The 24,924-nt window shown below is 40.9% G+C and overlaps 1 protein-coding gene across 1 annotated transcript in view; it reads right to left on the bottom strand.

Moving 5' to 3' along the window:
* LOC308689053 (scavenger receptor cysteine-rich type 1 protein M130-like) overlaps positions 1-24,924 on the bottom strand; it is a gene marked incomplete at both ends in the record, with an annotated part of 56,326 nt that overhangs the window by 3,840 nt on the left and 27,562 nt on the right. The window contains 6 exons of the mRNA XM_081362603.1: positions 2,943-3,186; positions 3,231-3,372; positions 4,314-4,409; positions 4,508-4,720; positions 4,825-5,139; positions 23,011-23,313. Of these exons, the coding sequence (XP_081218729.1) occupies positions 2,943-3,186; positions 3,231-3,372; positions 4,314-4,409; positions 4,508-4,720; positions 4,825-5,139; positions 23,011-23,313 (1,313 nt within the window). The remainder of the gene's footprint in view (positions 1-2,942; positions 3,187-3,230; positions 3,373-4,313; positions 4,410-4,507; positions 4,721-4,824; positions 5,140-23,010; positions 23,314-24,924) is intronic.

The raw sequence follows: 24,924 nt of genomic DNA on the forward strand, positions 1-24,924 counted from the left end.
GTTAGTCATGAATAAATGATGTTAAAAAATGTATAAATGACTCCTTTTTTACGAAAGACAAAGGTGCTGTGTGCGTGCGGCGCAGTCTTTTTTCTTTCTCTCCCTTTTCCGCCGAGTGGTGCGTGTGCCGGCTCGCGGTGTGAAGCGCGTGTCCGCGCTATTCTCCGACACTCTAATCACTGCTGATAGACGGCCTTTTGGATAGTCGGGCTGTAAACTGGTTCGGGCTTTTAAAAAGCTGTCAATCAAAATGTACTTGTCGGGCTCGGGCCTTTTCGGGCCGAACTTTTAAGGCCCGATTACAGCTCTACTTTGAAGATCGAAATGATTGTGTACATGATATGCCGATAGCTGTGCAACATATTAGTATTACAAGAATCTTTCTTAGTTTCGTCATCAGACACCAATCCAGCGTGCCATTGCAAATGAGCACGCTTAGAACAAAAACTCATAAATCAACCACAGAAGAATCTCCCACTTGGGAAATTCCACCCTTCTCATTGGTCAAGCAAACCCGGAGAGGTGGGGCCTTTCTCAGGCTTTATTAGAGACAATTGTAAGGATGGACTTTTACTAAGACTGAATTCAAGAATTTGAGCCTGCAATAAAACAATTAAACTCACTAATCTTAAGAAGAGATCTATGGGACAGAGAGCACAACACAACTTCTCCAATCTCGTCTCTTCGCCCCATGCTGAGTTCCTGACTCTGCACACTATCTTCTCTCCTCCAGGTCTCATTCAGTCATGCAAAACACACAAACCTACTGTCTCCAGCTGTTTTATGAGAGGTCAAAATAAATACTTCTGGTGCGAATGGTAAAGAAGCATCATTCCCGCAGTAGCAGAACAGTCAGGAAAAAAAAGAAAACAATGCCTGTTCTTCTGATGTGGGAAGATACCCCAATAAAGATAATAAATTACCATTTGTGTTTATCTCCCAAAACTCAGGCGTGACCACTTGGGGCACGAGAAAGGGTCCAGCAAAAGCTGAATAAATATTTGGGTGCTAGATGTTTATTGTTCTTTTGTTCCACTTGTTGTTATTAAATCAACTGTTTAATAAATTAAAGTAATTTTTCCAGAAGTGCCCGAAAAGAAATACATGTTGAATTTTTTCGACCAAGACACCGGACGCCGTCTTTGGGCCGGTGATTGGAGCTTACACAATCCACAGTGACCTCCCTCTCTCTTCTCTTCCGGCCTCAACTGCTGCTTTGGCTGCACCCGTAGACCAGAGCGAGAGAGCGAAAGCAGTACGCCCATCAAAGCGCTGTGCTCGGCTTTAGCACAATGTCAAAGAAAGAAGTGTGTTTTTGGTTGCCATGGCACGACAACCCTGCACAGATTCCCAAAGAACCCAGCGTTAAGGGACCAGTGGATGGAGTTTGGTTTTCCAGAGCATCAACGGAGTTGTGCAAGTGTTCTTGTTTGTTCCCTGCATTTCGACGATGATTGTTTTATAAACTGTCACGAACCACACTCGGGAAACAGGGAGATCCAATATGCAGTAAGTATTTATTAAGGGTAAATCCAAAATCAGTGGTCAAGTCCAGGCATAGGTCAAATATCAAAAGAGCAATCCAAAAAACACAAAACAAGAGCAGACAAGAACAGAACACTGAAGTGGCGTGATAAATACAAGGACTCCGTGACATATACTAAAACAGAAAGAGTTATATACACAGGGAAATGACAATGCTAATGGGGAATTGGCTGAGTGCAATGATTAGTGACAAGGGACAGCTGAGTGCAATGAAGAAACAAGGATCGTGGGGAATGTAGTTCAGAATATGACAGACACCGTGGGGAAGGAGGACATCTAGTGATGACCCAGGGAACACAAACCAGACACTGTGACATAACCCCCCCTCTACGGAGCGGCTACGAGACGCTCCAAGACGTGACAGACAAAACAAGAGTCCAGGCGGGAGGTGGACTGGTGGAGGATCAGGGGGAGGGATGGGGGGCCAGGTCCATGGAGGGAAATGGGGACAGGGAGTGACAGTTCATCTGGTGGCCAGGGCGGAGACGACAGTCCATCGCGCGGCCAGGGCGGAGCAGACCTTCCCTCGAGTGGCCAGGGCGGAGCAGGTCGTGCATGCGGCCAGGGCTGAAACGACAGTCCATCGGGTGGCCAGGGCGGAGACTCTCCCTCGGGCGACCAGGGCGGAGACCTTCCCTCGGGCAGCCAGGGCGGAGACGACCCCTCAGGCGGCCAGGGCGGAGACGACCCCTCGGGCGGCCAGGGTGGAGAGGACCCCTTGGGTGGCCATGGCACAGGAACAGACACCGGCTCAGGAACTGGAACAGACACCACCGGCTCAGGAACTGGAACAGACACCACCGGCTCAGGAACTGGAACAGACACCACCGGCTCAGAAACAGACACCACCGGCTCAGGCTCAGGAACAGACGCCACCGGCTCAGGCTCAGGAACAGACACCATTGTCTCAGGAACAGACACCACCGGCTCAGGCTCAGGAACAGACACCACCGGCTCAGGAACAGACACCACCGGCTCAACGGCGGCCATCTTGTCAGGGGACACAGGCTCGACGGCGGCCATCTTGTCAGGGGACACAAGCTTGACGGCGGCCATCTTGTCAGGGGACACAGGCTCGGCAGACGTGACGTGAACAGTCTCGGCGGCAGCCATCTTGTCCGAAGACCCAGGCTCGGCAGGAGTGACGTGAACAGGCTCGGCGGCGGCCATCTTGTTCCAGAAGACACAGGCTCGGCAGACGTGACGTGAACACTCTCGGCGGCAGCCATCTTGTCCGAAGACACAGGCTCGGCAGACGTGACGTGAACAGTCTCGGCGACGGTCATTTTGTCCGCAGACACTGGATCCGGCTCGGCGGCGGCCATCTTGTCCGAAGACACAGGCTCGGCGGCGGCCATCTTGTCCGAAGACACAGGCTCGGCAGACACGACGTGAACAGTCCTGGGAATTTCTAGGATCTTGAATAGCGTCGAAAAATAATCCAACAGGCTTTCAGCCGCTATGGCAACAGCGGGCTGCTCTGGCACGGCCTCCGGGAAAACAGCGAGCTGCTCGGGTACGACCCCCGGGAAAACAGCGGGCTGTTCCAGGACGACCTCCGAGACGACAGCGGGCTGCTCGGGCACAGCCTCCGGGGTGTGGTCAGTCTCCGGATTGGCAGACGTGTGTTTCTTTCCCCTTCTACGTCCGTGACGGCGAGATGGTGGCTTAGATCTGTCTCTCACCCGCTCAGGATCGAAGGGGGGCCAGGGTGAAGAGTGGTGTTGGACTTCCACTCGACCATCTCCTCCTCTGCGACCTCCCCGGGTCCCACGAAAATGACCAGTCGGGTTCCCTCAAATAATTTTCTCCTCTCCTGTTCGGTGGCTGGGGAAGAGAGGTTTGAATACCTACCGCTGGATCTAGATGTGACGGAGTCCTTCTGTCACGAATCACACTCGGGAAACAGGGAGATCCAATATGCAGTAAGTATTTATTAAGGGTAAATCCAAAATTAGTGGTCAAGTCCAGGCATAGGTCAAATATCAAAAGAGCAATCCAAAAAACACAAAACAAGAGCAGACAAGAACAGAACACTGAAGTGGCGTGATAAATACAAGGACTCCGTGACACATACTAAAACAGACAGGGTTATATACACAGGGAAATGACAATGCTAATGGGGAATTGGCTGAGTGCAATGATTAGTGACAAGGGACAGCTGAGTGCAATGAAGAAACAAGGATCGTGGGGAATGTAGTTCAGAATGTGACAGACACCGTGGGGAAGGAGGACATCTAGTGGTGACCCAGGGAACACAAATCAGACACTGTGACATAAACAAGGCCCAGTTTGACGCCAGATTTGCAGATCGTCTAATGCTTAAGGATGGAGCAGTCCCAATGATAAAGGTTCAAGGTCGTGCATTGGAACCGCAGGCGGTGAGTAAAACTGCTTCATGTCTGTGTATTGTTAGCTATCGGCGCGTAAGCACAGCAAGTAAACATTGAACAGCGCTCGTGATTCTTTAGCCCTGCCCACACGGCACGCCTCCAGCCGCTCGTTTTTTTCCAGAAAGACTCAGTACAGCCTATCTTTCTTTTATAAATATAATAAAACTAAAGACTTTTTGGAGATATGAAGGATGCAATACAACTCTATAGGTACTCAAGATTAACATGAGATTGACTGAAAGTGTTTCACCCCCCCTTTAATCATCACACAAACAAGGTCACACAGATGAATCTGTGATTTACTCCTCTTACCCCTCTGAATTCAGTGATGAGTCTGTTGATCACGACAAATCAAGCATTAAGACATTTACTCACCCCTCTGAGTGAAAACACTGTGTCTATTACTGGGTCTGTGATGAATCTCCTCATAAACAGCCTCAGTCTTCGTCTTGTGTCTCCTCTTAGAGAGAGCTGTGAGTGTAGACAGACAAACCTGCTGTCAGTTCACAACACATGACTGATCACACACTGAATAACACACAATATGACAGTCTCTGGATCTCTCCTACCTCTCCTCATCACTCTGTTCTGCTGAATCAGTATAAGCAGTGGCACTAAGAGCAGTAAGAGCAAAACTCCCAGTACAACTCCCAGTACAGCCACAAGCACAGAGAGAGACACTGGAGGAGTTTGTGGAGGAGTGACTGATGTTGAGCGCACTGTCTGAGAAACTGGAGGAGAAGCTGATGTTGTTGTGGCAGGAGTAGTGGACACTGACAAATCTGGCAAAACAGACACAAACACATTGGAAAAAGCAAATACACAAATATTATTACCACTTAAACAATTTAAAAATTAATAATATTGGTCAGTGTGTTGCTGTGACCTGCACAGGTGAGTCCAGCATGCTCTTTGTGGGAGCAGTCAGTGTGGTTCTTCAGGGAGAGAGGACAGTCCCACAGGTGAATCTCATTCCCTCTGCACTCGACTCTGTTCAGCCACACAACACCTTCACAAGCACCAAAGACTGAATTCCCATCAGCCCTCAGTGCTGCTCCACAACCCAGCTGCCTGCAGACCACCTGAGCATCGCTGATGTCCCACAAATCAGCACAGACTGAACCCCACACAGCGTTATGATACACCTCCAGCCTCCCAGAGCACCGGCCCAAACCTCCGCTCAGTCTGAGAGGGACATGATCTAAAATCACAGCCAAGTGGATACATTATTGGCCAAAAGAGTTTTGTCAAGACAGAAACACCTACAGTGGGCAATGTCTGTGGAGTGAGATTAAATCCTCTTGGTTCCCCAGAACTAAATCACATACATACATCACACTAAAAACTCCTGGGTTATTTCTTCAACCCATTTTCTGGGTTATTTGTGTTGGGTTAAAATTATGGGTTATCTTTTCAGAGAGTAACCATTTTCTGGGTTATAGGGCTAATATTTTGACCCAATTCCTGGGTTGTTTGGGTTTTTGGGTTATTTTTCAAAGAGTAACCCATGTTCTGGGTTATAGGGTTGGCTTTCTCTCTCTCTCTCTCTCTCTCTCTCTCTCTCTCTCTCTCTCTCTCTCTCTCGCCCGCCCGCAGTTGTTCTGGAATTTTCTCACAACAGTCGTTTGAAATAACCGTCTCTTCGCGCTCTATCCGTTTTGGCCGTGCTTCTTCGGTCAGTGCAACTTCATCTATATTCAAGGTAAGAGAGTATTTTTAGTGTTGATGTAACGTAAACTTATCTGTGTCCATGTACCTGTTGCTAGTTTAGCTCTATTTGCTTAAAAAATACGTTGTTGAGACTAGAGTTAACCGTGGTAATTCTGTGGTTGGCATGTAGCCGCGGCTATCACGACAACTGAACCTCTAGGACAACTCGAGGTATCGCACACCGGACGCGATTATTTTTGAACACGGCCCTGAGCCGTTGCTGGGTGCCGCGGACAGACGCCGGATGGCGCCGCCGGTGTGTCTACAGCTACTCATAGAGAATAATGTGTTCGAATTTTAAAGACGCGGCGCTGCGCTTCTCGTCCGGTGTGCGAGCCCCTTGAGAGAGTGCGTGACCGGTGTGCAATACCTCGAGTTGTCCTAGACGGGACGCGACGCTTCTCGTCCGGTGTGCGACCCCCATAGCCGCGGCTACAGAGCGACGAGGCAACACAATAGTTGAGTTATGTTTACCAGCTGCGCCGTGCTGTAGCGTTTATACGCCCGTATAAATATCATTAATTATTATTCATAACGAATTATGATCAATAATTAATAATTTAATTATTTTCAGAATTTACTGTAACAGAATCAATAATATGATCATTTATCAGTTCATCAAATGAACAGAAAGCATAAACAATTATTAACTCTAGGAAATATAATATCTTCCTGGCCAAGAAAGAATAACCCCCTAACAGTAAATTAAGGAATAGGGTAAAAGCATAGGTAACTTTTGATCGAAGTTCAAGACAATAAATTTGATAAGCACATACACAAGCAATATATTTTAAATACAAACAATACTTTATTGATTATATACTAACACATAACTAACACAAACAAGACTCTATTGATCCTTCTAACAACTAACACAAACACGCGCACGCATACACACACATTCATACAGGTTGCAGAAAGGAAGAGAGTAATAAAGAAAGAAATACAAAAGAAGAATGAGTTTGGGAAGAATGAGTTTAAGGGTAAGAGGAAGGAAATTCCGAATTTCTATATGCACTTCTAAGACATGACCTGAACAAACCATCAATCATTAATTTAACCCTTCTATCGTTTCTTAGACAGGTTATTACATTTATCAAAACACCAGTCAAGATTTTAGTCTGGAGGTAGTCTACTTGCGTCTTTGCTTTTGCGTTCCTTTTGGGAATTCCTCTGATGAGCGTCAAAGGGGTTTTCCCTCGTTCGTTCGTCGGCTGGCCTCCTCGTGCTTGGATAAATGTCTGTGGCGTTGATGTCGGATGGTTGATGCGTCTTTGAAGTTGAAAGCGGTGCGTTGCAGAAGTAACGTGGCTCGAAATCTTGTCACACAACTTAACTCAGAACCGAGACTCACAAAGGAAAATAAAGGAAATGATAACTCAGAAAAGAAACGAAGTAAGATGATAGTAAGATGGCTTGAATAAATCTAACCCATCTGATCTTAATTTGGGTTGGTCTGCTCCTCAGTTACATGGTTATAGTCTGGTTCAGATCTTCATCTTTTTCTGCCCATCTCTCTTGAGAGTGATAGCAGAGCCTTTCTTGCAGAGAGCGAGAGCCCAGAGAGAGAGCTTCGAGAGCAGCGAGAGAGAGCTTAGTTTTTGGGTCTAAGATTCTAAACTAAAAGTTTGTCCCCCCCTCCTGAAGAGATCGGACCAATTAGACACTGGCTTTGTTTGCAAAGTCATAAATCATGCGTTATCTGGGATCTCCTTACTACCAGAGAGAACAGAGGCTACAGTTTAGATATTATTACTATTATAAGAATACGAACATTCTACACAGATTTCAGTCAAGCCATCTTTTGAATCATGAGCATACGATCATATTGATATGAAACATGTTGAAGATTTTATTATTTAGAAAATAAGTAATTTAACTGGTTTTTGTACATTATTATTTCCTTGTCTGTGACTTTTGCTTGACTTTTGAACCTGAGAGCTGTGTTGTTGTAGCAGATAATTCTATTTCAGTAAAGTCACATGGTACAAACTATTTCTCAAAATAATCTATAGAATGCATTACCATATTTGGGAGAAGGATGTAGGTATATATGTTTGCTGGAGGGTCTTTCTGGAGGGTCTTTTCTGCAGAGGGGGACTCGGCTTTGTTTTGTTAATAAAGTCTAATTTTTTCTGATGTCAAATATCTTTGAAGTCATTCCCCTGAAAAGAATTAAACCACAACAAATGGCGCCCGAACAGGGACGTGGCTTAGGAGCTGAAGGAGCCACGAAGGGATCGCTGGTGACTCACACAGACAACAGTGGCCGCTGTACTTTGAGGTGAGCAGTTTTTGCTTTTGAATAAGGTATGTGTTAGTCACCAGTGGCCCGGATGTGGTAAGACAAGCTTCTCCAAATTTAAAGAACTTAAAAAGTGGGATGTTTGATGTCAGAAAAAATTACATGTATTGTCTTTGTATGTCAAGTAGTTGGTAAAAGCGCAGGGGAGCTCCCAATAGTGTTTGCTAGTGCTTGTTTAATCCTGAGTGGATTCTATAACTACTGGTGATGCTGATTTAGCGCAAAGAGTTTTGACGTACGTACGTAAGATTCTGTGTTTGTTCATCAAGAGGGCCTCGAAGGATGATGAGCAAAAAGCATGTACACAGAGGATTTATAAGGATATAAGTTATTTTGTATTTACTTGTCAAGAGGGCCTTGAGGATGGCAAGTGTACTGATAAGGATATCAGTGGTTTATCTGTGTTTACTTTAAGTATAGCATGTGCACAGATGGTTAGCTCACGGTTACCGTTTTGTTAAACAAAGTTTTAACAAGAGTCTGCTCAGGTGAAGCTGGAAAATAGAGGTTTTAAAAGTCTATAGGTTTAGAGTAACGGTTACCGCCTCGAATGCATGTAGCGAGGGACTGCTCGGGTTACTAAAATCATTTGGAATAGGATAGTTAAAAGTGTTACTGTGTTGATGAGTGAATCTGTTAATGTATTGTTCAGATCTGACAGGGAGTACAGAATAGTGTGTGTTTAAGTGTTTGAGGGATCCTGTGTCTTGTGTGACTGTGCCTGTGGTTGAAAATAAGTGACCTCTGATCCTGGTTGCTTGAAGGGACAGAGAACGTGTGAATGACCTGTGAATGAAGGGACTGAAATGGTGTGTATTAGAAAAAAAAAAGAAAGAAAAGTAAGGGAAAACAATTGTTTCAAGATATTAGCTTAGCAGAATATTGTAGTATAAAATAAGTTAAAATAATAAGATATATAGTTAATCAATAAATGTAATGATAAATATTAATAGATGAATATAAATAAGATTGCACGTGCTTAATATATTATATATTATATCTGAAGATGTCTAAAATTTGTATCTCGTTATCCCTGAAGACAGAGTGGAAAAAGTATTCCATTGCAGATTAATAAGTTTGTGTTAAGAGAAAAATAACTGGTGCAGTGTGCTGAGGGTTAGCAAGATTGAGTGACCAAGTTTCAAAAGTCAAAAATACCTTACAGAAATTGATGAGAGTAAAAAATAAGAGGAATTCCTTGATGTTTGTTGAGAAACATACTAGATTATTGTGAACACAGCATGCAAATATAGAAGAAAGATTGAAGCCTGATTTTATGATAGGGAAAATTATTCAACTGTATTATTCTCAGATAATCAAAGTTAGAATTATTGCTGATATTGCTTTTTCCTGCAATGAAGAACTGCTTACTAATAGAATGAGGGAAATGCTATGGTCAACCAGTGAGATTTTTTATATAAAAGAACCAGTGAAAAGATGCAGGTTAAAAAAAAAGTAGAATGCAGATAAAGAGCTAATAGCTTATATGTAAAAGTTCAATTTGATTCATGCAGATCTCTGAGTGTTCAAATTGCAGATGGCTTCAGTGTCCTGTGGAAGCAACAAGAGGGCAAATGGCAAAGACATGAATGCAGAGACAAGAATGCAGAAAGAAGAAGAGAGAAGTGGGTGAGGGGTTCTCAGCTCCCCTCCTGAAGTTCAAAAAGACTCAGAAAGACTGAAATAATGTTGGAAAAGGTGAAACTTTCACTTGAGACTTTTCCTGAAAACAAAGACAAATCCTGAGATGCAAAACTGTTACAGGATTGATCAAAATCCCAAACTGAGAAGAGACAGAGAAACAGCAGAGCCTATTCTCAACTCTGCAATGGCCTTTGAGTGACAGCAAGGCTGAAAAACATGTCAACAGACACTGATCTAAAAAAAGAAGAACAGACCCTTACGGCACCACAGGTGTGACAAACCTTATGAACACTCTAGAGACTGCTTCAAATTTAGTTCATTATTATATTAACTTAATTCATTCTGATTATTCACTGGTCTCATGGCAATTCTTTATATTCTCTGCTAAACTAACCCTCTCTGCTTTTTCAATAGGTACAAGTCCAGCTCTATAAGAAAAGAAAATACAGAGAAGTGGGTGCTCAACTCACCAAATAGTTAAAACTAAAGCTGGATTTGGTATAGTGAGGGCTATTAAATTAGACAACATTGCTAAAAGCATGATAGAATTATTCTCTGGCAAAGGAAAATATAGACAAAAAAATGTCAAAGAATTGTTAGTTTTGCTTGCAAAACAAAAACACTGGTCACTCCATCTTGTTTTAATAATTTTCTAGAGATAGATTGGAGAAAGAAATAACTCCAAAAGTCCATAATTATGAAATTAAAAATGCTGTCAAAACTGGGATAATGAGATGGAAATGTTATTGGCCATGGATCCAAGATTGAGTAGAGATTTCCAGTTTTCTTCTTAAAGCAGCTCATGAGCAAAAACAAAAAGAATATGAAAAAGTAGACCAAACAAATGACAAAATGCATTTGAGAAATTACAATTGGCTGCCTTACTCTCAACTGCACCATGCTTAGGCCTATTATTCTGAAATATTTAATCTATTAGAGTTTGGAAAAAAGAAAAGAAAAAAGGGTTTATAACAACGGTGGTAAACTAAACCTTAAGATCACTGACACTTCTGAATAGTGTACTGTGCTGTGATGTTGTCTGTCAGACCTTTGGAATTCCACAGCTAAAATTATAAGTTCCGCAAGAATGTGTGATGGGCGATGAGTGACTGAGTATGAATGAGTGAGAGTTGGTGTACACCAAGGCAAATCAATTATTTTGCCTACAGCTGTATCTAAATTTAATATGTGGGCCCACAGGGCATATTCTGCCCAATAAAATAATGACCATGGATGGATTTGGTTAATTTCCTGGTCGAAACTGTAGTGACAATAGAAAAAGAAAATGGGAAAAAATTGTAAAATAAAACGGTACTACATTTTGCGCAGCGCCTAACACATCTGACTTTCCTTTCAGAATATCATGATGGAGCATATAACATTTGATTTTTTTCAGCATATCACGAAGGAGCTGACGTTTTGTCAAAAGTATGAAATATTGTCTGTCTTGTTGCAAAGTGGGTTGAGTGTTGTCCAAGATGCCTGATAACTAGTATGCTGATAGTGGGACTCAAAACAATGAGATAACTGAGCTGAATTGACTAATTGTAAAAGTAATATAGGGGTAAAGCCATACTGCTAATGAGCAGAAAACACACAAAACAGGCCAGAACACCACTCAGCCCACATGATCATTTTACAGGTAACACCAAGAAGGACAATGGAGCAGATGAGCAGATGATTTAAAATGTTGTTGTCACTAACAGAACTAAAAGAAATAATGAAGGTTGCATTCGCAGATGAGAGCAATTCAATTCCAGAAGGTTTCTGAGACGATTCAAACAACAACAACAAAAAAGAACCAGTGACTGTGCTTTGTCATCTCAGAAAAGGCTTGAACCTTGATCAGCAAAGTGACATTTGAGTCCATGGCTCTCAACTTAAAATACACCAAACGACTCCAGGAACCCCCCACACAGCAAATGAGGGTTCAAGGACATGCTGGCAATGACCTTCCCTTGCCAATGAGAGAAAAGGAAAAAGCCAATTGCAACAACTCACAATGATCAACATGAATGGAAAAAGAAGAACTTTAAATGAAAAGTTGCAGAATGTGGGAAAACTCACAAGGAGTTGTGCAAAGAAGAGAGAATCAACAGAGATGAGTACAAGTTCAAACAATAGTCAACATCAATCAAACTGTCTTTAAATGTAATGTTAAAGCCTGTGAATATACTAGTAGCAACTTAATAATAACCCCAGAGGAAGAAAAAATTATTGAATTAAAGAATATATCAAAAACAACGTAAAATCAGAAAAGTTATAAAAAAAAAAAGAATGATAAGCGACTAATTCAAGTAACTGTCATAGCACAGTGCGATGACAGTTTTGACGTACTCAACACATGGTATTCACCTGCGCAAGGGGGGAGTAAGGAGGGATTAAAATGAGTAAGGAAGGAGAATAATTAAAAGGCTAAATTAAGAATAAGGAAAATGAAATAAAAAGGCATTTTTTGCTATTTTTGACTGTACACAAGAGAAATTTGCCAAAAATAAAGGTAGGAAAGGAACAGTGACACAAATAGGCCATATATCAGTACCAGAAGGACTAATAAAACACTTGGTAATGGATTATAGGAACAAGATAGAGATGGGTAAAGGCAATGAAATCAGCAGAGGAGGGTCAGGAGAAGTAATTAAATTTAAGACCAAAGAAGTATTCCTTAGATTTGAAATTCTATCAGAAATAAGTTTAGATAATGGTTTAGCAGTCATTCCAAAAAAATTGAAGATTAACAGTAATTGTATGCAAAAACTTAAATTACAGAAAAGGAAGTTTTAACAATAATTAAGTTATAATGCTTTATGTTTGAAAAGGTTAAGGAAAAAACTTAGATATACAGAAAAAGAAATGACCGTACAATGAATATGTAAGATAGTATAAAAAGTTATTTTCGAGAGTTATTTTTTCTAATCGTCTAATGAGTTCATTGAATGACTTTTATGAAGTAAATGTAACATTGCTCTTAAAGCTTTCTTAGTTTGAGTGATTACATGTGACATAATTAAGTTAATTCATGATAGTTCATTTAGAAATTAGTAGAAAGGAAGAAAAGGTATTCAGTTAAGGTATGCTTGAACTGAGGAGCTATAATGAGAAAAAGCTGCAACACGTGAGATTAAACATTTTAAAATGGTATTTATTGTTAAATTTGTAATAAAGTAGACAGACTTTGAAATGTAAAACGCTATAACAAAGAAAATTGTGATTTAATGTAGCTGCACTACAGTGTTATGTTCGTTCATCAACTAAAAATGACTGACTAAAAGATTGATTCTTTAAAAATAAGTGAATTGACGTTCCTTCATAAAAATAAGAAGCGAATAAAAAAGAGAAAAAATTATTTTTACCCAGCCCTATTTTAAATCAAAATTCATATGGATTATGCGAAATAAACATGCAAACTAAATCATTTATTCTTCTATAATCAGCAGAGATTTATTATAATGATTTGCCTTTATAATAATGAAAATAATTACATGAAAAAGTAGAATGACTTATGTTTGGAGATTAATTATGATTGAGTCAAAAAGTTATGGAAAATTGATTTAAAGAATTAGGAATGTTTTTTGGAGTTGCAATATTGAAAGGGGTTATTATTCTGTTGTTTACTTCCCATATTAAGAAGACAATGAAAACTAATTTTAGAGGGCAAATAAATCATATATTATTAAGATTGAGCTTATAAACCAAATTGAGATTTACAATCATTGGACATTGACTGAAGTACCTCGAATAAGGATGAAGAAGAAAATGAATAAGCCAGATCGGTGTCTGGGTCGAAGAGGATATCTACACCGCAAGAGAACTTTTAATTGTATAAGGGATTTTTGTGTTTGACATATTCTACATAACTGTGACAATAAGACAATGCTGAACCAATTTCATCCACACACTTGTAACAATGTTTGATTTTTGATTAGGGAGGATTCGAGTCTTTTACTTTCTCCATTGAAAAAGAAAAAAACAACTGAAAGAAAGAAAAATGTATGGAGAAAGATGTTTGGCTCGATTGCTCCTCCGGAGTATGGTGGCATAATTTCAGTCATTGAAAATAAGAATGAGTGACTTAATTTAGTCACTAAGGTAGTATAACTGAGGGGACTGGATTTTGAAACTACACTCTGGAAAATGATAGTGAATGTGGGGCTTAAATAAGCCCCAGAGGAGGGAATGTTGAAGATTTTATTATTTAGAAAAAAAGTAATTTAACTGGTTTTTGTACATTATTATTTCCTTGTCTGTGGGTGACTTTTGCTTGACTTTGGAACCTGAGAGCTGTGTTGTTGCAGCAGATAATTCTATTTCAGTAAAGTCACATGGTACAAACTATTTCTCAAAATAATCTATAGAATGCATTACCATATTTGGGAGAAGGATGTAGGTATATATGTTTGCTGGAGGGTCTTTCTGGAGGGTCTTTTCTGCAGAGGGGCACTCGGCTTTGTTTTGTTAATAAAGTCTAATTTTTTCTGATGTCAAATATCTTTGAAGTCATTCCCCTGAAAAGAATTAAACCACAACAACACACTTTCATTCAAACATCTAACAGTTATAAAGATTAAATGAATTATATGGGATTAAAGCATATTAAATGGACACATGTATTGTAGAAACACCTAGAATGATGTATGATGTTTTAAGTCCATTGAAAATTGTTCTTGAATGAGTTTTATGTATATTGTAGGAAAAATCTCAGTTTTCTGGTTTAGAAGAGAAAAGAACTCTCTTAAGAAAGTTTGTTCTTTCAGAAGTACTTAAGGAGGAGGGGTCAGGAATGTTGTTGTGCCATCTCTGCAGCAATTTGTCTTTTAAAAACCCCCTCACATTGACAAGCTTTTCCGTTAGTTTGGTCATTAGAAGGGTCTTTTGCAGACTCTCTGGCACCGGGATGGGTGACTTATGGCTCTGGCCTTGGTGATTTGACTCTGGAATGTGCGGACACTGTCTTTATCTTAACCAGTCAGTAGTCGGCCACAAAGCTAGCATTAACCAGTATACAAAGGTAGCATTGAGCTCTTTTAAATAGCCAGGGTGATGAGGATCATTTGACGTTCTGAACAAATCTTCTGTTTTGTTCGGCAGGAAGTAGAGAGTTTGAATAAATTTTCTGGAAGAAAATTAGTCTGTGGTTGGTTTCTTCTCATTGTCGTTACAGTGCTTATCATATTATACAGTGCTCTACTGGCTGAAGTAGTGAGAGTTAAAGAAGTGGGTCAAGTCTTCAAATTGTTGCTAACCTCTATATGTTTTCTCCAGGTCATTTTGAATGGACAGTTTTGTCGCTGATCAGCCAACTGAGTGGCAGCTGATAGAGAATTTTAGAGGTGAGCATTTTACTCTTATTGCCCTTATATCATCTCTCTATACCTAAACATTTTTCTTTAATAAGGATTAAATGTGTCAGTGCAAGATTTTGTGAAAGTCACAACTTCTTCGACAGTGGGGTATGCATATCTATATAACCCTAAAAGATTTTTGTGCCTTGTCTTTAAGCTGTTATGCATAAGAATGGGCCAGATATTCACCTTTGCATTAATGTCATTACACTTTTTAATGAAAGAAAAGATTGACAATATAGACTGTCATTCACACAAAATGGGTAATGCTGTAAAAGAACCACATTAGTTAACTAGCAATTTGGGCCACTTAAAAAAAAAAAAAAAAGCCACAGCATTCCCTTAAAAGTGATTATTTGTTAGCTTGATAATGAAAGAGTGTCTGGTGAGTGGTTCACAATTGTCTCGACTTATTACAATACTCATGTTGCATACCTGCCAACCTTGGACATTTTTTTGCGTACTGACGAGGGGTGGGGGGCGGGGGGGGGATATAGTATGGGCGGTTTGGACGATGACACACATTCATTATATAATTGCACTGCATATAATGTGTGCAGGTCACCTAGTCTAAAATTAAGAAACCCCTAGAACACAGTATAGGGACATTTTAAACAGGACATGCACGCATTAGCCAATACAAACATATTTAAAGAAAACCGTTGACAAGAATAGACAGGAGTTCAATAATAGCATAACCAATCACTTATTCTAAAAAGAATCCGACATAATGAGGGCTGTGTTAACAGTAAAACGTCCGCCATTTAACGAATTTTTAACGCGCGGATGGATAATACAAAATGATTTTTGACAGAAAAAAAAAACAAGCAAGAACAAAATTTAAACTTAGCCCGTCAATTATCATTTTACAATGATCTTCTCTCTCTGTGCACGCGCGTCGCGTTTGTGAGAGAGCTCGCGCAGCACTGATACAACGGTATCCATAAGTAATTAACGCGCTAGTTTTCATACAAAATAAATATGTAACATAATTAGGTAGCCTACTTTAGTTATAATTAACACAATAATGTAACACATGAAGGCTACGTTTCTCAACACTGAGAATGAATGAATAAACGCCTGTTTCTCCAGACTCGCGCTTATCAGTATAGGCTAATCCACAAATTACAGCACTTTCATAATCACTATCGTTAAGCCATAGCGATTTCAAGATTTAACTATAGTTCAGCATTACTTGAGCATTTTATTATTTGCATGACTGAATGATGTCTTCCTCTTTTCTGAGTGACCATGAATAACTTAACAGAGTATTTTAAGCCATGCGATCTGTAAGCATTTTATTATTTGCATGACTGAATGATGTCTTCCTCTTTTCTGAGTGACCATGAATAACTTAACGGAGTAGTTTAAGATAATCCATGCGATCTGTGTGATCATCGAATCCATAAGATTAAGTTAACTTAAGTCAACAATCAACTTTCCACATCGAGCCCAGGCCGTTTACCTTCAGAATCAGGGATCAGAAGTACCGTACTGTACTGTCCTCACTTATGAAATCAGTCAGACAGCAGCCGCGGGAGTGGAAGGGGGGTCGGACAGGAATCTTTATTGGTGTCGATTTTCAGACTCTTTTTAATGATAGGCCTTACACATTTGTCAATAATCCCCGCTTGCTATTTGTGGAATGAACCCAGCGCTATGATTGGTCGAACTTTTCTTTTTTTGCTGTAGCTTGATTTGAGGACAGCGCGTGCACAGAGGCATCACCAGGTTTTTGCGTAGTTTAGAGTGATAAATCGTAGCAGCGTACTTTGAAGTCAAAATGCGTACAGGTTGGCAGGTCTGATGTTGTCTTGTTTTCTGTCTTTCAGATGAAGACATGAGGAGGCATTTCTTCTCTTTGATGAGGACACTATCAAAAATCTTGTCCCCAAAGTTGGCCCCAGGCTTAAATTCCTGAGGCTCTTCAGAGAATTGTTGTTTATTTTTCTCTTTTTTATTTCTAATATTGTTATTACAGTGTGACCTAAAATAAATAGGAAAATAAGCATGTCCAAGTGTGTGTTTTTTCATATAGATTTTAATTTAATGCAATAAAAATGTAAAAGTGCTTGAAGTGTGTAATATAATGTAAAACAAATTTTTATTTTCTGAAATAAGGCATACTGGTATAGTAACCCAAGTTAGTTTATTTTTGACCCAACTGCTGGGTTAAAAAAAGGATCAACTAATTTTTGGGTTATTTCTACCCAGATTTTGGGTTTTTTAAACCCAACATTTGGGTCAGGTATTTAACCCAGAATTTGGGTCAAAAAGAATAACCGAATTTCCTGAGTTGAAATAATCCATAAATTAAAGCTGCAAGCAGCGATGAAAAGGGCCCTCGCACACGTGCCACCGCCACCCGGCGCCTTTAGGAAAGGCCTTAAGATTAGGCTACACTCACCAAATTTGAAGAGGATCAGATCAAAACTGTAGGAAAAATCTGAGAGGAAGTTCAAAATAGCTGACTTCCTGTTGTGTTTAGGGCTGTGCTCCAAGAGACTTTTTTGTAGGTATTGGGTCATTACATGTATGTACCAAATTTCATACCTGTACGTGAAACGTAGAGCCGGGGCAAAATGTAGGGGCAATAATTAAGCCATTTTGCCCCACCCAATTTTGAAAACCACATCACACGTAAATTTTCACCACTTCTGAAGCGTGTGCAAAGTTTCATGATTTTTCGAGCACGTTTTGTATTTGCCACACTTCCTGCTACCAGCAGGTGGCGCTATTGCTATAACCAAATATGAGCATGGTCATGTGTTCAGGACAGGACTCTTATCAAACATGTGAAGTTTGGGGCAGATTGGACATTGAATGCCTGAGTTACTGCAGGCTGTCTGTGGTTGCCTAGCAACATCGGAACTGCAAGCAACATTAATATTGAACTTATCTGATCATGTATATCACCAGAAGGCCGAAATTGGGTGAACATTTGATTCAAAATAGGAAGTTCAAAATAGCTGACTTCCTGTTGTGTTAAGGGCTATGCTCCAAGAGACTTTTTTGTAGGTTTTGGGTCATTACATGTATGTACCAAATTTCATACCTGTAAGTGAAACCAGGAGCCGGGGCAAAATGTGGGGGCAAAATTTACCGAATTAGCCCCACCCAATTTTGAAAACCATATCACATGTAAATTTTCACCACTTCTAAAGCGTGTGCAAAGTTTCAAAGTGCAAAGTTCCTTCTCTGGAGGACTTGGAGTTAAGCTTTTCTTTGAGAAAAGAACAAAGTACGACACTTAAGTCATTCTTAAAAAAGGAAGATGTATTTGTAGTTTTGCCGACCAGATACGGCAAAAGTTTAATCTATGAAGCCTGTGAAGCTACGAGTGAATGGCATCATGGACCTACCTGCAGCTGATGCTCAGTATCACTCCAAGTGTTACAATGCTTTCAGGAAGGTACCTATTGACTCTAATGCAATTGCTAGTAAACCAATTGACAGCTGCCTAGCTTCGGTCATAGACCACATGAGTGCAAACAAGTCAGTGACTTGGACTGTCTTATAATTACATGATGTTTTTGTAGCTAATTCTGGGAGATTGTGCCGGAAACAAATGCTAGCACACCTGTGTGATTATTATGGTGATGCCGTTATTGTACTGAGAGTTGAAGGATGTCAGACGATTGTTGGCTTTAGGCCGTACATTGCTATATGACTCAAATTAGTAGTACAAACTGGCCTCTTCAATGATGACGATGATGATGTCAACAAGTAGGATTTGTCGTCAGAACAAATCAGAAAAGTACTACTTGCTTTGTCACCTTGTCAGAAAAGTGCGGGGAGAGGTCCAGAATATTCCATTGCCTCGTGAATACGACCTTGGCAGCTTTAGGCATGAAAGGGTCATTCAATATACAAGTCCAACTCTCCTAAGACTTGTCTCCAGTCTTGTGTCCAACGGTGACCAAACCAGCACTCACACTTGCTCAATGCATCAGCACATCCGTAAAAGCTGGAATCACACAACTTTGGGGCTAGCTGTAAAACTTCATCATAAGGTAGTTCAGAACTGTTTCGGGACCTAAATGAGCATGGTCTTGTTGTAACATATGATGAGGTCCTCCAGGTTCCGGAAATCAGCTGCCAAATACGCCTCAGATGATGCAGATACACTGAAATAAATGATTCGTTGAATTTACCGTAATCCTTCAATGTTCAATGAATAATTTTTTTCAGTGTAAGTACCTGCGGGTATGGACTGAAGAGGTGCATTGGTCCTATTCACAGTTGGGGTGATTTTGATCTTGCAGTCTTCACACCCAATGGTTGCCGCACAAGACATGCCATGGCCACTCAGTTTGCGCAAAATCCTGCAGGGATCCTGTTCCCTGGAGTGGCGACTCCAGCCGGTGGGATTACGTCACTAAAAGTTCCCCGTCTGACAAAGCTCCAAGCTGAGAAATTCTGTCCGATAGCTAACAGCAGTCTAGCCATTAAATATTATACAGGCCCTAAGAAGCTGACTCCACCTGCTCTGAAAGAAGTGCCAAGAACAGCTACTGTCCAAGAGAGCATCCGAGAGAGGGCTTCTAGAGCACAGAGGAGGGATGATGCTTCCATTCTACTCCTCTTCCCCTGGACTGGTCAGCCTACAGTGTTGTGCAAGATCGTCACAGCGATGAAGGTGTGTCTAAAATGAAGAATATAAGTGTCTTTGGACCATTGCTCGACTCACCAGGACAGACGAGGATAATGAAGATGATGAGGCTGCCTTTTGTTAATTAATTGTGAGGCATAGCAGTTTGCCTGAAGGTGGTAGCCAGTGTGTGCTTTGTGTGGTGCGGAGGGGAGGCCCTCTTGGTTAGCCTTTGGTGTGGCGGGCTGACCCGGGTTGGCCAGACTCAGTTTTAACTCTTGCATCTGGCGGAGTTTTAACTGGGTCCCCGTTGGATCTTACGACTTGCGGACCATCCTGGACAGCCCTTCTGCCATTCGGGAGTTGCCCTAGCGACTTGCATGGCCTGTCTTGAATGGCATGTATACAGTGAATATTTGTACATAGTTTGTTGATCACACATGGTGATGGGCTTAGGTGATGTCATCTCATTGGGTGTCTTAAAGAGCTACCCCATTAATATGTATCGTACAGTTGCAGGATCCAAGTTATGTCAAATACCCGCATTGCTTTTCCCTCCAGAAATGCATAACATTCAGCCTAACAAAGATTCATCGTTTATCCAAAAAGCAATTTTGAATCTTCAAAAGTGTCAGGAGGGGATTCAGCCTCACCACACCCTAAACAATGCATCAATATTTACAAGAGCACTCAAGATTCTGAAATGTAAGTTATTTTGTATACCATAAAAATAACCTAAAATTATAACTGAAAGAAATCTGAAAATGCCAAAAATGAAATCAGCATCCTCTAAAACCTCTAAACCACTCACATATTGTAGAAATTGCCCATACAGTGTAAAATATCTGCTAAAAATGGACGATTAAGCTAATAATGCTAATTATGCTAATTATGCAAATTGCTCAACATATGCGAGTTAGCGTCCAGCAGTTTCTGTATGCTGGGGACCCATACTTCACATTTCTGCAAAACAACTTTGGTGTACTCAACATTTCCGGGTTCACCTAGTTGGCTACTAGACTATTTGAAAACCATATCACACGTAAATTTTCACCACTTCTGAAGCGTGTTCAAAGTTTCATGAGTTTTCAAGCATGTTAAGGCCCTCTAAAAAGCGATTCACTTTGGAGAAGAAGAAGAAGAAGAAGAAGAAGAAGAAGAAGAAGAAGAAGAAGAAGAAGAAGAAGAAGAAGACGGAGCAAAAACAATAGGGTCCTCTCACCATCGGTGCTCGGGCCCTAATAATAAACGGAGCAAAAACAATAGGGTCCTCTCACCATCGGTGCTCGGGCCCTAATTAGTTGATCCCTTTTTTAACCCAGGAGTTGGGTAAAAAATAACCCATTATGGGTTATTTTTGACCCAGGAGTTTTTAGTGTGTATGGCTGTTATTAGGGCCCGAGCACCGATGGTGAGAGGACCCTATTGTTTTTGCTCCGTTTCTTCTTCTTCTTCTTCTTCTTCTTCTTCTTCTTCTCCAAAGTGAATCGCTTTTTAGAGGGCCTTAACGTGCTCGAAAACTCATGAAACTTTGCACACGCTTCAGAATTGGTGAAAATTTACGTGTGATATGGTTTTCAAAATTGGGTGGGGCAAATTCGGTAAATTATTGCCCCCACATTTTGCCCCGGCTCTACGTTTCACGCACAGGTATGAAATTTGGTACATACATGTAATGACCCAATACCTACAAAAAAGTCTCTTGGAGCATAGCCCTAAAAACAACAGGAAGTGAGCTATTTTGAACTTCCTCCTGGATTTTGGGCATTTTTCAAAATTTCCTGATGTTGTACTTTAACGAACTCCTCCTACAGATTTGATCTGATCCTCTTCAAATTTGGTGAGTGTAATCTGAAGGCCTTTGCGACGTTAAATTGCGAAGATCTTGAGTTTTCGTCGAAGGGTGTGCCCTCGGCGGCCTGACAAATGTTCACCCAATTTCGGCCTTCTGGTGATATATGCCTGATCAGATAAGTTCAATATTAATGTTGCTTGCAGTTCCGATGTTGCTAGGCAACTACAGACAGCCTGCAGTAACTCAGGCATTCAATGTCCAATCTGCCCCAAACTTCACATGTTTGATAAGAGTCCTGTCCTGAACACATGACCATGCTCATATTTGGTTATAATCATAGCGCCACCTGCTGGTAGCAGGAAGTGTGGCAAATACAAAACGTGCTCGAAAAATCATGAAACTTTGCACACGCTTCAGAAGTGGTGAAAATTTACGTGTGATGTGGTTTTCAAAATTGGGTGGGGCAAATTGGCATAGTTATTGCCCCTACATTTTGCCCCAGCTCCTGGTTTCACGTACAGGTATGAAATTTGGTACATACATGTAATGACCCAATACCTACAAAAAAGTCTCTTGGAGCATAGCCCTAAACACAACAGGAAGTCAGCTATTTTGAACTTCCTCCTAGATTTTGTGCATTTTTCGTAATTTCCTGATGTTGTACTTTAACGAACTCCTCCTACAGTTTTGATCTGATCCTCTTCAAATTTGGTGAGTGTAATCTTAAGGCCTTTGCGACGTTAAATTGCGAAGATCTTGAGTTTTCGTCGAAGGGTGTGCCCTCGGCGGCCTGACAAATGTTCACTCAATTTCGGCCTTCTGGTGATATATACATGATCAGATAAGTTCAATATTAATGTTGCTTGCAGTTCTGATGTTGCTAGGCAACCACAGACAGCCTGCAGTAACTTAGGCATACAATTTCCAATCTGCCCCAAACTTCACATGTTTGATAAGAGTCCTGTCCTGAACACATGACCATGCTCATATTTGGTTATAGCAATAGCGCCACCTGCTGGTAGCAGGAAGTGTGGCAAATACAAAACGTGCTCGAAAAATCATGAAACTTTGCACACGCTTCAGAAGTGGTAAAAATTTACGTGTGATGTGGTTTTCAAAATTGGGTGGGGCAAAATGGCTTAATTATTGCCCCTATATTTTGCCCCGGCTCTACGTTTCACGTACAGGTATGAAATTTAGTACATACATGTAATGACCCAATACCTACAAAAAAGTCTCTTGGAGTGTAGCCCTAAACACAACAGGAAGTCAGCTATTTTGAACTTCCTCTCAGATTTTGTGCAGTTTTTGCCATTTCCTGATGTTGTACTTTAACAAACTCCTCCTACAGTTTTGATCTGATCCTCTTCAAATTTGGTGAGTGTAATCTTAAGGCCTTTACTAAAGGCGCCGGGTGGCGGTGGCAGGGGTGCGAGGGCCCTTTTTATCGCTGCTTGCAGCTTTAATGATTTTTATGTTCTTCTAAATCAAATAAACTTACTTGAACACTGTCTATGATGTGGAGATGTGGAGCATGTCAAATAGCTTCTAGGGGACTCATGACTCTCCTGTTCTGTAATTACAAGTAAATTCAATATTATATAGACATTTTGTTTATATACTCAATAATGTTAACTGATTATTGTTGTATTTAGAGATGGAAATTGCAATGAAATCAGTCTTACCAGAGCAGGTGATCTGGGCAACTTCATCTTCACCACAGTCATTCTGTCCCCAGAGTAAAGATGGACACTGCCACAAATTGGAATCAAGTGGTCGACATTTCAATTTATCCAACCAGTTTCGAGCTGATTCCAGTCTTGGGATAGAACTGGAAAAAGCACCAGATCTTCCACAGTTCAGCTCTTGACAGATCAGACTCGCCGTGTCTCTGTTCATCTGGTTCCAGCAAACATTACCCCAGGATCCATTGTAGAAAACCTCCACGTTCCCTTCACAGCCCTCAGTTAACTTGATCTCTTTAAACTCTAGATGGCAACATGAACACAAACTCTGATTTCATCCAACCCCATTCATTTCAACCACAAACACATACAGGTAACATTACATATACAGGGGTTGGACAATGAAACTGAAACACTGGCCAATAAAGTGTTGGAGGTTTAATGCCTATATATGCCTGTATATATATTTGGTGGACATTCTTCACTGATTTTACATTCCATCAGCAAGAGCAGAATGTGAGAAGGTTGAATTAGCAGAGCAACAGCACAGCTGTACATACAGTATATTGCAATCCACACAACATAATGGAAGACATATCAGAGTTCAAAAGAGGACAAATTGTTGGTGCGCATCTCGCTGGCTCATCTGTGATTAGACCAACACGTTTTTGTGGTGTATCGAGAGCTATGGTATCCAGGGTAATGTCGGCAAACCACCATGTAGGACGAACTGCATCCAACAGGATTAAATTGACACATGAGGAAGCTACTAGGACGAGGATATCCAGGTACTAACACGGATTGTATCCAAAAAACATAAAACCACAGCTGCCCAACTCACCGCAGAATTAAATCTTCACCTCAACTCTCCTGTTTGCACCAAAACTGTTCGTCGGGAACTCCATATGGAACAGATGGTCGGGCTGTTATAGCCAAACCTTTGGTAACTCGTGACAATGCCAGATGTCGGTTTCATTGGACTGTGGACAATGTGAAACATGAATTGTGAGTTCACTGTCCACCTTCAAATATGATCATATAACACCGATTTTATCATCCCTACATTGGTTACCTATAAAGTCCCGTATTAATTACAAGGTATTGCTACTGACTTATAAAGCCCTAAACGGCTTAGCTCCAGTCTATTTAACCGATCTTCTATCGCCCTATAATCCATCGCGCTCTTTAAGGTCACTAAATTCGAGGCTTTTGGTCATACCTAGGATATCTAGGTCCACCAAAGGAGGGAGAGCATTTTCACATTTAGCACCAAAACTCTGGAATAGTCTTCCGGATACTGTTCGTTGCTCAGACTCGCTCTCCCAGTTTAAAACTAGATTAAAGACGCATCTCTTCAGCCAGGCATTCATATAATACTTTTAATCCTACAGTTAAATCCGACCTCTAGTTCATAAACGCCAGAGGAGAACTGGCCCCCGACTGAGCCTGGGTTCTCCCAAGGTTTTTTTTTTCTCCATTAGGTCACCTGATGGAGTTTTTCGGTTCCTTGCCACTGTTGCCTTTGGCTTGCTCAGTTGGGGATATTTGGGGATATTTAATTAAATTAATCAATCAACGATACTATTGATCAGCATTACCGAACGTAGACGTTCCACTAGAAACAAACATTGATGTATTGTTCTAATTTATTACTGTGAAGCTGCTTTGATACAACCTGTGTTGTGAAAAGCGCTATATAAATAAACTTGACTTGACTTGACTTGACTTCACTGTCTTTCCCACATGCATGGGAGTTACAGTGTGGAGAAGCCCTAAATAGGCTTAACACCCGGACTGTTGCGTGCCCAGAGTAAAGCACAGGGGTGGATCAGTGATGGTGCAATATCATGGCATTCCCTACTGTGCTTGATGGGCACGTCACTGCTAAAGACTACCAAACCATTCTGGAGGACC

This window comes from Scardinius erythrophthalmus, assembly GCF_964197995.2.
Source record: "Scardinius erythrophthalmus genome assembly, chromosome: 4".
NCBI lineage: Eukaryota > Metazoa > Chordata > Actinopteri > Cypriniformes > Leuciscidae > Scardinius > Scardinius erythrophthalmus.